This window comes from Mustela nivalis, assembly GCF_964662115.1.
Source record: "Mustela nivalis genome assembly, chromosome: 1".
Lineage (NCBI taxonomy): Eukaryota > Metazoa > Chordata > Mammalia > Carnivora > Mustelidae > Mustela > Mustela nivalis.
In genome coordinates, this window is record NC_139020.1 from 115,768,173 (window position 1) to 115,781,757 (window position 13,585).

Sequence of the window (13,585 nt, forward strand, 5' to 3'; positions counted from 1 at the left end):
CTTTTATCCTGTATGTTAAAAAGCATAAAAAACAATTATCTGTGGGCTGAGGATGATTATAACTAGTTCTATTATCTAATAGTTAATATGCCATCATACCCTCAAAATATGTCTGTAACTGAGGTTAGACCCTACACAAAATTTTATTGTTCTCTAATGTCTTTCTTTAAAAAAAAAAAAAAAAAAGACGGGGCACCTGGGTGGCTCAGTGGGTTAAAGCCTCTGCCTTTGGCTCAGGTCATGATCCCAGGGTCCTGGGATCAAGCCCCACATTGGGCTCTCTGCTCAGTGGGGAGCCTGCTTCCTCCTCTCTCCCTGCCTGCCTCTCTGCCTCCTTGTGATCTCTGTCAAATAAATAAATAAAATCTTAAACAAAAAAAAAAAAGATTTATTCATTTGAGAGAGAGCATACATGTTCTGTGCATGCATGTGTGCACGTGAGTGATAGGAGGGGCAGAGGGAGAGAATCCCAGGCAGACTCCCTGCTGAGCACAGAGCCAGATGCACAGCCCGACTAGGAACTCCACCCAAGGCTAAATCCCATGTCACATGAGATCATGACCTGAGCTGAAATAAAGAATTGGATGCTCAAGTGACGGAGTCCCCCCAGGCGCCCCTTCTCTAGTAATTTCTTGAACAGTTCAACATGAACAAGTAAATTTTGGAAAGATACTTAGCTATAGCAAATGAATGTTTAATCCCAGTGATTTATATTTAAAGATTCTTAAAACTTACTCAGAATACCATATTTTATACATGATTTGCTTTAAAATAATTTCAGAGTTCACAGAAGCCAGAAATATATTTGTTTACACTAGCCACATGTTAAATACATGATAAATACCCTGAACTGACCAGGTTCTTTGGGTACTTAGAGTTGTGATTCTTTACTTCAAGGAATTTCTAGTAACAGAGATAGGACAAAAAACATGGAGTTGAGAAATGTCATGAGAGAAATTCCAACGGCATTATAGGACTTCAGATAGATTTTTTACTAAGAAAATCAGTGGTGATTATGGATAAGGTGAAATAGGATCTGGTCCATGAAGGATCAGAAAAGCTTTCCTTTTATGGGGGTTATGATAAATGATACCTAGGGGCAGCTTAGGATCTTGTAAGATTGAACTTGTGCTTGTTTGTTCTCCAGTTACATGTGGCAGAGCCTAAAATAGAACACCTGCTTCTGTCACTGAATGTGCAGAGAGATGGAAGATTGTCTCAAACTCTGATTGGTTGAAAGTTCAGATTTCCACATTGTAATGTCAATGAGCATGTTAGCTTGAGGTAAAATAACACATAAGATAGATAGCCTTTAGCAGACTCTCAATAAATTATTTTTATTAATTTATTTATTTATCAAGTTTTTTTTTTTTTTTTAAGTAATCTCTGCACCCAATTTGAGGCTTGAACTTACAACTCCGAGATCAAGAGTCCCATGTTCTACTGATTGAGCCAGCCAGGTGCCCCTTTGAGTGAATTATTTTTGATGGCTGAACAAAGAAGTGAATAAAATCTTAAAACTCTTGGCCCAAAATGTAATTTAGTCACTTACTTAAATATTTGTATAAACAACCTGAATATTCTTCGGTGGTAGAATAGTATACAGTTTTAGTTCTCAAAGTGTTGTCCAGGGATCCTGGGGAATCCCCAACACTCAAGGGATTCACAAGGTCAAACTATTTTTATAATAGTACTAAGACATTAATTGGGTTTTCACTGTTATTCTCTCACAAATGTTTTCCAGAGTCTACATGACCTGTGATAATTAAATTGAATGCGGCATATATGAGAATCTAGCTGTGTAGACACCAAAGAAATTTGCAAAAGTACAGAACAGTGCTGGGTTTTTTTTTGGAAAGTAATTGTTCTTTTTCTTTAAAAATATGTTATTTGCGTGCTCGCTTCGGCAGCACATATACTAAAAATATGTTATTTGCCCTGTATTGGGTTTATTATTGCTTTAATGAAATAAATAGTTAAATGTTTTAGTTTTCATTTCTAGTATGATAATATCAATAAATATAAACCCACAGAAATAAAAATTCTGGAGTTCTCAATAACTAAGAGTATAAAGGAGTTCTGAGGGTGCCTGGTTGGCTCAGTCAGTTGAGCGGCTGCCTTTGGCTCAGGTCATAATCTCAGGGTCCTGGGATCCAGCCCCGCATCAGGTTCCTTGCTCAGTGGGGAGTCTGCTTCTCCCTCTCTTTCTGCCCTTCCCCCTACTTGTGCACTGTCTTTCTCTTTCTCTCTCAAATAAACACATAAAATCTTAAAAAAAAAAAAAAAAGAGGTCTTGAGACCAAAAAGTTTGAGGATGGGGTTTCTTTTAGAGGTAGAAGAGATTGGGGAATATTTGTATGTTGCTTTGGAAAGGAGCCAGTAATATTGCATTCACTTTGTGATTTGACATTTCCCCAAAACCCCTCAAATCTTTGTGTAAGTGATCAGACTCCATAAACTACTGAGGCAAGTTGATAAGTATATGAGAGAAATTCACGAAGGGATTGGGGTAAGGATTCAAACGTAAAATGAAAATACCTGTCTCTAGTTTTTCATTGTCACACCTGTGGAGCTTTATAAACTAGACTGATGTTCTGGCTACACTCTGTTTTTACTGAAGCAGAATCTGCAGAAGTTGGGCCTAGGGATTTTATTTATTTATTTATTTATTTATTTATAAGAGATTTTATTTGTTTATTTGAGAGAGAGACAGTGAGAGAGAGCATGAGCGAGGAGAAGGTCAGAGGGAGAAGCAGACTCCCCATGGAGCTTGGAGCCCAATGGGGGACTAGATTCCAGGACTCCAGGATCATGACCTGAGCCAAAGGCAGTCGTCCAACCAATTGAATCACCCAGGCGTCCCTAGGGATTTTTTTTAAAGCTCCATACATGGTTCTGATACATGGCTAGGGTTAAACTGCTGCCCTAGTATAGCTGAAAATGTGAAAGAAAGGGTCTTCATAGTGGTAGTAGTTGAAGTAATAAGAATGAAGATGCTCTGAAAAGACAGGAGAGAACTTTGTAGAGGGGCTGGAATGGATGAAAACTAAGAACAGGTGGGGCTTCTGGCTGGCTGAGTTCATAGAGCATGCTACTCTTTATCTTGGGGTTGTGAGTGCAAGCCCCATGTTGGGCATAGAGCTTACTTAAAAAAACAAAACTAAGAAAGGACTTACTATATTAGATGATGTGTTTAGTATCCTATAATGCTTTTTAGAATATAAGACACAGGAGGTAAGTGGGGAGAGGGGAGAGAATTGGACAGTATGTATAGGTCTGTCTTTATGAAATGTGACACTGAAAGGGTGAAAAATAGAACCATTGCTAAAATTGAGGTACAGCTGGTGAAGTTTGTTTAAAGGTATAAAGGGAGGAAGGGGAAATGGATGATCTAAACTTGCTAGAAGGTAGAGAAGCCACTCATAGAAATAAAAGTGGAAAGGATAATGAGTATGGTAACAGTGACTACAGCAGTCAGAAATAGAAGGCAGTCAGGAATAGAATTCTATCTCTTACTTTCTCCTTTTAATCAGTTTCATTCTTGTTAGTGAGACTTTTCTCATGAGTCTTTCTCATCTAAACTGAAAGCTTTGGTATAATAATGGATTCCTTCTCACTTTCATCTTTCTCTTTGCTAATTCATTCATTCTTTTGAAATAGTTTCAGATTTCTTTGTTCCACTCTGCATTTTTTATCATGTCACATTTGAGTACTATAGTAGCATCTGAAATGGTCTCATTGCCTTCTTTCTCCCTCTTTTTTTTTTCTTTTTTTGAGAGCTTAAAACAGAAGTTTATTATTTAAAAATATCATTTAAAACCAGAAGTAATTATTATAGTACATATTTGAAAAAAATAAGGAAGATTATTAATTCTTTTTTTTTTATTTTTTATTTTCTTTCTCCCTCTTTGATTCAAAGATATTGCTTCAAGACTGATGTAACTTGATCATGAATTCTTTGACCCCTCATTCCTTGTCACATACATTCTTTATCCCCACATGAAGCCCTCTGATTTGAGGACACAACATTCATTTATTTCTTATTCTTTTCCCTACACTGTATCTCATTATGTTGTGGTTAACCATGTCTTTGTACTTGTAAGTTTATGTTTATGTTCCTAATTAAATTTTGCTGTTTTATAATGCCTAGCTGAGAGCCCACGTTTTCTGTAATAATTGTTTTTTCTCTTTGGAAATGTATCCTAGCTTATATTTTTTACCTTTTATTCTTTAGTTTTTATATTACAGTTTTGATAGTGTTCAGGTTTTGGAGCCACACTAACTTGCACCCAGATTGATGGCTGTGCCATTTTGTAACTGTGACATGTGGGTAGTTACTGTGCTTCACCTCACTTTGCATCTCCTAAAATGTTGTCATCAGCCCATCAAGTTCTTGTTTAAAGTACTCAGCATAGGGGCATCTGGGTGACTCAGTGGGTTAAAGCCTCTGCCTTGGGCTCAGGTCGTGATCCCAGAGTCCTGGGATCGAGCCCCTTGTTGGGCTCCCTGCTTGGCGGAAAGCCTACTTCCCCCTCTCTCTCTCCCTGCCTGCCTCTCTGCCTGCTTGTGATCTCTGTCTGTCAAATGAATAAATAAAATCTTAAAAAAAAAAAACCACAGTGTGTTAACAGAGTTAATGGTATCTGTTTCATATTTAATACAAATAAAAATAACAGTAGTTGTAGATTTAATTTAAGTATACAGGTTCCCTCAACATGCTTAATCTTTATTTGGTTTCAGTTCTAGAAGGAAATCACACATAGAATATCAATAATTTGGTTTCAAAGGGCACCTGGCTGGCTCAGTCAGAAGAGTCTGTGACGCTTGATCTCAGGGTCATGAGTTCGAGCCCCACATTGGGTGTAGAGATTACTTAAATAAATAAAACTTTTAAAAAACCCAGTAATTTGATTTTACAGTTTAAATAGTTGTGTCTTTATTGCTTTTCCTCTGGTTATAAAAGTAATCCGTACTTTAGGACTGAGGCAGAGTACCCAACAAGGGAACAAATCTGGAAGAACTCTGTCACACCGAGTTGCTGTTCTGGTGGAACTCACTAGGAAGCCACCTGTGGAGGTGATGCAACTTAAATTCAATGAAGGATGAGTAGGGCCAGAACTAGTGATGGCTAGGACTAGATCCAGACAGATGCCTAGGGCCCAGCATTTAAGGTGTAATTCACACTTAGATTTTGTGCCTTTAGTGCTTCTTGTGCCTCACCAATCTCACTTACAGGGGAGGAATAATAACTGCCACTAGGTGTTCTGTGCCCCAGAATAAGTCTTTGAGGGGTGCACTGGAAACTGAAAGAAAAAAATCCTTTCTCTAGAGTCTCTCCAGTGCCCTCTATTTAGAAAACTTAACATTGTGCCCGCAGATAAGAGAAATGTTCCTATAATAGAAGCAGGGCAGTAAAGAGTGAATTGGGAGCTGAAGGGCAGTAAATTGGTAAATGGTTCAGCCATTAAAACAAGTTTTCCTGTCTTGTTGAACTCCGTTCTCAAAATACGCACACTACACAAAAGCATTCTGGAGTTAGGTAAGTTTGGGAATATATATCCTGTTATCCCCAACTTAGAGATGGAACACACACATTAGTCCTAAGAAATCCTATAGTAAAGAAAGCCAGTTGTTGTTGTTGTTGTTGTTGTTGTTTTTCCATTTGGCTGTGAAACTTCTCCCTTAGAAGACCTGTTACATATTGCAGGTGTGTCGTACTATACAGGATACCATTCTAAAGACATTCCCTCCCAAAATTAGAATTCCAAAATAGAAGTGCACAGGGCATCTGGGTTGCTCAGTTGGTTAAGCCTTTAGTTCAGGTCTTAATCGTGGGGTCCTGGGATTGAGTCCTTCATTGGCCTGCTTGCTGAGTGGGGAGTCTGCTTCTCTGTTTCCTTCTGCCTGCAGCTTTCTCTGCTTGTGTTCTCTCTCTGTCAAATAAATAGATAAAATCTTAAGAAAAAAATAAAAATAAAAGTGCCCAATACCACAATTGTTACTTAGTATGGTTCTCTAGAACTTCTGGCCATTGCATTAAGAAATAGAAGAATTTGGGGTGCAATTAGAAAAAAGACTATCATTTGTAGGTGATAACAGTTGTTGCTCAGTAATCCCAAGAAAATATTCACTTTTCCCCCAAGAAAATAATTTGAAAGACCATAGAACTAAAAATAAGTTCAGTGCGGGGCTCCTGGGTGGCTCAGTCATTGAGTACCTGCCTTTAGCTCAGGTCATGATCCTAGGGTCCTGGGATCAAGCCCTGCATCCGGCTTCCTGCTCTGTGGGAAGCCTCCTTCTCCCTCTCCCACTCCCCTGCTTGTGTTCCGTCTCTTGCTGTCTCTCTCTCTGTCAAATAAATAAAATCTTAAAAATTATAAAATAATAAGTTCAGTGGGATGGCTGATTAAAAGATATTAATTAAAAACTTAATATCTCTTGGTATCCCAGGAATGACAATATGAAAATTATTGTTAGAAAAGGGATCTTTTTGTGATTGACAACAAAATACATAAAATACATAGTAATAAACTCAAGAAAGACATAAGACTTACGTGAGGAAAAGTTTAAAGCTTTACTGAGTTTAGTGATGAGAAGACTTGAATAAAGTGGCAAGACCTACTTTGTTCATGAATATTATAAAGATGTTAATTATAAATTTAATAAAATTCTTTCCAAGTATCAAAAGATATTGGGGCATCTGGGTGGCTCAGTTGCTTGGGTGTCTGCCTTCGCTCAGGTCATGATCCCAGGTCCTTGGGACTGAGTCATGCATTGGATTCCTTGCTCAGTGGGGAACCTGCTTCTCCCTCTCCCTCTGTCTGCTCCCACTGGTTGTTCTGTCTCTCCCTCAAATAAATAAATAAAATCTTTAAAAAAAAACTATCAAAGGATATTAAAACTTGACCCCAGGAAACCTGCTTATGACATGACAGTTCATGGATGGTAAATAGCAGTAGCCAAAAACACATGGAAAATGTTCATTCTCAATAGTGAACTACCAAAGAAGACAAGATTTTTTTTTTTTTTTTTTTTTTCAAAATACTAAGTGAGAAAGATTAAAAAGAACATTCAGCATTGTCAATGATGTGGAAAAAGTTGGCACCCTTATGTTCCTGGTAATATGAATAAATATAGTCATTCTAAAGAAGATTTTTTACTACATGAACCAAATTCCTTAATTTGTTTTACTATTTGATATAGCATTTCAACTTCTAGAAATTTATATCTTGAAGAAATGATCGGATGTATATGAAAATATTACCTCTGGAAATCTAAAGAAATGTAAATTTGACTTGCTATATAGTATTGATTAAATGTATGTCCTTCTCGGGGCACCTGGGTGGCTCAGTGAGTTAAAGCCTCTGCCTTCGGCTCAGGTCATGATCCCAGGGTCCTGGGATCGAGCCCCACATCGGGCTCTCCGCTCAGCAGGGAGCCTGCTTCCCTTCCTCTCTCTCTGCCTGCCTCTCTGCCTACTTGTGATCTCTGTTAAATAAATATATAAAATCTTTTTTAAAAATTTTAAAAATTAAAAAAATTTTAAAAATAAACATGTCATTGTAACAATGTTCTTAGTGCATATTATTGATACTTTGCAACTCTGTAAAGTCAGAGGTAAATTTATATATAATTGATAAAGTAGGGTTTTTGAAATTGTCCAGTAGAAAAAATAATCCTGAAAATCATGCTCCCTCCACCCCCATAAGACATTTACCGGTTTTGTGTCTTCTTATAGCTATCTTATTTAAATTCTGCCACTGAATATAAAATCCTTTGGAACTGGATTCGTTTCCCTGCTATGCTTTTATTAATGAGTTAAATAAAAGTCTGTTGCATCTTCACCTCCCCCCAAAAATGTTATTTATAATAATTTAATATTAGAAGTAATTGAAGTGGTCATTGTGAGGTTTTTAGATCAAGTAAGGCACATTAAAAAATAATACAATGAGGGGAGCCTGTTGGCTGGCTTAGTTTGTAGAGCATGTGACTCTTGATCTCAGGGTCGTGAGTTCAAGCTCCTCATTGGGCTTGGAGCCTGCTTAAAAAAATAATACAATGAAAGAATATTAAAAACATGGGATAATATTACAATGCAGTGTTAATGCACACTACAAAATAATACATAGACTATGAAGTATTGTTGCCGGGAAGATCGATGTAGTACCTTCTAGACGGTACTACAAAATTGTGAATTAGCTCCGTGATAGTCTTTTGAGTTGCTTAAAAAATAGTTGAAACTGAAAACATTAATTTTTTAAATGTGTAGGAGTAAAAGAAAAGACTAGCAAGAGCTGGAATGTTAGTGGTTGTCCCAAGATGGTGGGATAATGGGTGCCTTTTATTTTCATTTGTACTTTATATTAAGATTTCTGCAATGAACATGTTCGTTTTTTCGTAATTAGAAAATACTTAGGGGCACCTGGGTGGCTCAGTCAGTTAAGCAGCTGCCTTTTTGGCTCAGGTCATGTTCCAGGACCCTAGGATAGAACCCCTCTTCAGGCTCCCTGCTCAGTGGGGAGTCTGTTTCTCCCTCTCTCCCCTGTTCTCTCTCTGGCTGTCTCTCTCTCTCTCTCAAATAAATAAATAAAATCTTTAAATAATATATTAAAATAAATAACATATACAGTGGAAAGACAAAAGTCAAGTTGTGTCGCATGGCACAGAGATTAAGATATATTCATTGGAACTCAATAGGGTCTTTAACAAAAGTAGTTTAAATACAGTAGAAATGAAAATAAGCCAGATTGCAACATAGTAAATGGGATATGAGATAGTGACCCACTCAAGTTCAGTGTCCTTCAATAGAAGTAAAATGTGAGCCACATATGAATAATATATTTTATTTAATGCTGTGTATCCAAAATATCTTTGTAGCATATAATAAATACAAAGTTATTAGTGAAATACTGTACCTTTTTATTACATCTTAATTCAAACTAGTCATATTTCAAGTATTTGGTAAGTGTGGACACCACATTGCACAGGGAAAGTTGTTCATTGAGAAAGTAACACAAGAGAGAGGGTAGCTACCAGGGAGACAGGAGAATCTTATAGTCCTTTGCCGTCCATTACACCAACAGAACCCTTGCTGGTGCAGTTTATTACCTCTTTAAAAATGAAATATGTGGGGCACCTGAGTGGCTCAGTGGGTTAAGCTGCTGCCTTCGGCTTGGGTCATGATCTCAGGGTCCTGGGATCGAGTCCCACATCGGGCTCTCTGCTCAGCAGGGAGCCTGCTTCCCTCTCTCTCTCTCTCTGCCTGCCTCTCCGTCTACTTGTGATTTCTCTCTGTCAAATAAATAAATAAAATCTTTAAAAAAAAAATGAAATATGTAATTTCAAAAGAAGTACTTGTAAATAATGCAATAATATCATATAATAGTGATATAAGAAATATAAATAATAAATGAAAAATAAAACCCTCGTACCTTCCACTCTGCTTAAGAAATAGAATACCCTATGACCTGTGTGCCCTTCAATTGCATTCTTAGATTGATTTTTTTTTTTTCCAAACCTACAGGTTTTGGCAAGAATAGTCTGAGCCGTAGAGGAAGAGTAATGCCTGGAAAGAGACGTCCTTATGGAGTTATCACTGGCCTTGCAGCTAGGAAAGCAACTGGAATTCGAAAAGGAATTAGTCCTATGAATCGACCACCTCTAAGTGATAAGGTAGGATGATGGCTTAATCCTGCATCAGGTACCCCTTCCCTTTAGTTGTGTTAATATTTCTGTGAATGAGTACAATGTTTCCTTGAGAGAGTATTTCATTTGAATATTTTGATTTTTTTAATGAAGTGCTTTGGATCTTATGTAAAAAATAAATCATTATCATTCATGAAGAATACCTAAATTTCCATGTTCTTATATAAAATCAATGTGAAATTTTTTATAGGTTTCTGATTTCCTTTGCCTGTGTGTGTTTGTGTATGTACAGTTTTTAACAGGTTATTGAGGTATAATTTTATACTATAAAATGCATCTTTTTAAGTGTATAATTCAGTGAATTTTAGAAAATTTACAGAGTTCTACAATTATCACAACTATCTAACCTTACAACAGTTCTGTCACTCTAAAAAGAAATCTCATGTCCATTTGTAGTCATACCTCATCATTTGCCTCAGGCAACCATTAATGTACGTTCTGTAGGTTTTCTATAAATTTGTCTTTTCTGCACATTTCATATAAAGGGAATCATATGACAATATGTGATCTGGCATTTAGTTATGATGTTTTCCTTTTTGTATTACTGTATAATACTCTGTTTTATGGATATCATATTTTGTTTATTCATTCACTAGTTGCTGGACATTTTGGTTATTTTCAGTTTGGGGTATTGTGAATAATGTGGCTGTGAATGTAAGTAAGTCTGTATGGTCATAGGTTTTTATTTCTTTGGGATAGATATCAATTTTTAATTAGATTACAATGGTTTACCCATTGTAAGTTAACTAATTTTCAAATTTTTTTTTAAGATTTTATTTATTTATTTGACAGAGAACACAAGTAGGCAGAGAGGCAGGCAGAGAGAGAGAGAGAGAGAGAGAAGAGCAGGCTCCCCACTGAGCAGAGAGCCCGATGCGGGGCTCGATCCCAGGCCCTGGGATCATGACCTGAACTGAAGGCAGAGGCTTTAACCCACTGAGTCACCCAGGTGCCCTTACTTTTCAAATTTTAAGTGAAGGTTTATTTACTTCTCAATGAGTAATTTTTGAATTGGCTGAAGCATTCCTTCAGATAGTTTCACAAGTATTTTTTCTTCAATTCTTAAGTTTAGTAAGTCCAAGCCACCAAGGATGTCCATATTCTGCTCTTCTGTTTTTTAATTTTTTTGGTTTCTCTGATCATGCAGGTGTAATACATACTTCTAAAAAAAATTCAGGACCTCATTCTTTATATTATTTTTAATGTGCATATTCTGGTTAAGAACCACAACTGTCTTAGATTCCATAACTTTTCAGTTCTGCCACCACCAGCAATCGTTTTTGCCTCTAAAACTTTTTTTTTTTTTTTTTAAGATTTTATTTATTTATTTGACAGAGATTACAAGTAGGCAGAGAGGCAGGCAGAGATAGAGAGGAGGAAGCAGGCTCCCTGCTGAGCAGAGAGCCCGATGCGGGACTCGATCCCAGAACCCTGAGATCATGACCTGAGCCGAAGGCAGCGGCTCAACCCACTGAGCCACCCAGGAGCCCAAAGAATATGAAGTCAGGCATAATCTTTTTTTTTTTTTTTTTTTTTTAAAGATTTTATTTATTTATCAGAGAGAGAGAGGGGAGAGAGAGTGAGCACAGGCACACAGAATGGCAGGCAGAGGCAGAGGGAGAAGCAGGCTCCCTGCTGAGCAAGGAGCCCGATGTGGGACTCGATCCCAGGACGCTGGGATCATGACCTGAGCCGAAGGCAGCTGCTCAACCAACTGAGCCACCCAGGCGTCCCGCCTCTAAAACTTTTATCACACAGTTTACTAATTGTTAAAAATAGGAAAACGTTAATGAGATATGGATACTGGAAGGGAGGTTGGGTTTAACTGCTATCTAATTACTTTTACCCAGTAAAAATATTAAATTACTACATGTGGTCTTTTGAGTTGTTAGAAAATAGTGAAAATTGAAAATGTTAATTATAGAATGTAAGAATGTACTGAATAGTAAGATCTATTTATTCATAGTTGAATGATTTTGGCAAAGGTAAAGTTTGAAAAGTGCTGTTTCTTAAAACCCTTTCCTCAGCCTGAATAAGATTAATAGTCTGATTAGGATAAAATACAGTACTTGTGAAGCAGATTATTTTCTAGCAAATTAGAAACCTTTTTCCATATAAATAACTCAGTATCTTTTTTTATTCTTTAAATAAGTTACCATAATAGCTTAATTGGCCTTGAATTGTTATATGTACTTAGGAATTTTACACCTTAAAAAAGTTCTGACGATAATTAGATGTTGTTACTTTATCTCTCATTTTCCATAGTTATTTTGATAAAAATACATTTTTAAAAAGATTATTTATTTATTTATTTGACAGAGAGAGAGATCACAAGTAGGCAGAGAGAGAGGCAGAGAGATAGGGGGAAGCAGGCTCCCCGCTGAGCAGAGAGCCCGATTGGGACTCGATCCCAGGACCCTGGGATCATGACCCAAGCCGAAGGCAGAGGCTTTAACCTACTGAACCACCCAGGTGCCCCAAAAATACATTTTCTATCTGTGAAGGGAATGACTGGGAAGATAGCCTACCATTTATGTAACTAGTATTTACTGAGAGCAAGTAGCTGTGCCAACAGGGGAATGGTTGTCTCCAGTAATGAATTTTTTTTTCTCTTTGTTGTTTAGAGTCAATTAAAAATAACCCATCAGGTTAAAGTTGTGTTTATGTTCTTTAGAGGTTTTTCCAGTGATCTATATAATTTCGTCAGTATCAATTCTGTAACTTTTTTCTGTTTGATTCAGAATTTCCCAAAGCTTGAAGAGTATGTTATGTTCCATAGAATTTTATTTTTTTTCCCCATAGAACTTTAAAAAAATGGTTTTTAAATTTTTTTAATTTTAAAAATATTTTATTTATTTATTTGAGAGAGAGAGAGAAAACACGTAAGCATGGGGGAGAGGCAGAGAGAGAGGGAGAGGGAGAAGTAGACTCCCCACTGAACAAGGAGCCTGATGCGGGACTTGATCCCAGGACCTGGGGATCATGACCTGAGCTGAAGGCAGACACTTAACCAACTGAGCAACCCAGGTGCCCCTGTTTTGTATTACTTTTAACTTGACTTTGGTAATAGTAAACCATTTAGTCTAATGTCAACTTAAAAAGTTTTGTTGCTGGGGTGCCTGGGTGGCTCATTGGGTTAAGCTGCTGCCTTCAGCTTGGGTCATGATCTCAGGGTCCTGGGATTGAGTCCTGCGTCAGGCTCTCTGCTCAGCAGGGAGCCTGTTTCCCCCCTCTCTTTCTGCCTGCCTCTCTACCTACTTGTGATCTGTGTGTGTGTGTGTGTGTGTGTATGTCAAATAAATACATAAATACATAAAATCTTAAAAAAAAAAAAGTTGTGTTGCTGTTGTGTATATATAGAAGCTATTTCCCAGTAATGGGATTTTTTTTTTTTTAAATATTTATTTGACAGATCACAAGTACACAAGTAGGCAGAGAGAGAGGGGGAAGCAGGTTCTCCGCTGAGCAGAGAGCCTGATGCGGGGCTCGATCCCAGGACCCTGAGATCCTGACCCGAGCCAAAGGCAGTGGCTTAACCCACTGAGCCACCCAGGCACCCCTTAATGGGTGGTTTTAATCACTTGTCTGGTTTTAATAGTGAAAATAAATGTCTCCATACTATGGAATTCTATTTAGCAATAAAAAAGGAATACATCAATGTATATGACAGCACAGACACACCTCAAAACATCATGCTAAGCAAAAGGAAAACATAGTACTATGTTCTGTATGATTCCATTTATTTGAAATTGTAGAAAAGGCTAAACTGTAGTGACAGATCAGTCATTGCCTTGTGGGGAGTAAGGTCATGGAAGGGAATTGACTGCAGAGGGGCACAAGGAAATGTTTTAGGATGAGTGCAGTATTCTATATCTTGATT

At 37.4% G+C, this 13,585-nt stretch overlaps 1 protein-coding gene across 1 annotated transcript in view; it reads left to right on the forward strand.

Moving 5' to 3' along the window:
- Positions 1 to 13,585, forward strand: part of FYTTD1 (forty-two-three domain containing 1) — a 33,528-nt gene that overhangs the window by 6,816 nt on the left and 13,127 nt on the right. The window contains exon 3 of the mRNA XM_082700443.1: positions 9,524 to 9,672. Coding sequence (XP_082556569.1) covers positions 9,524 to 9,672 — 149 coding nt within the window. The remainder of the gene's footprint in view (positions 1 to 9,523; positions 9,673 to 13,585) is intronic.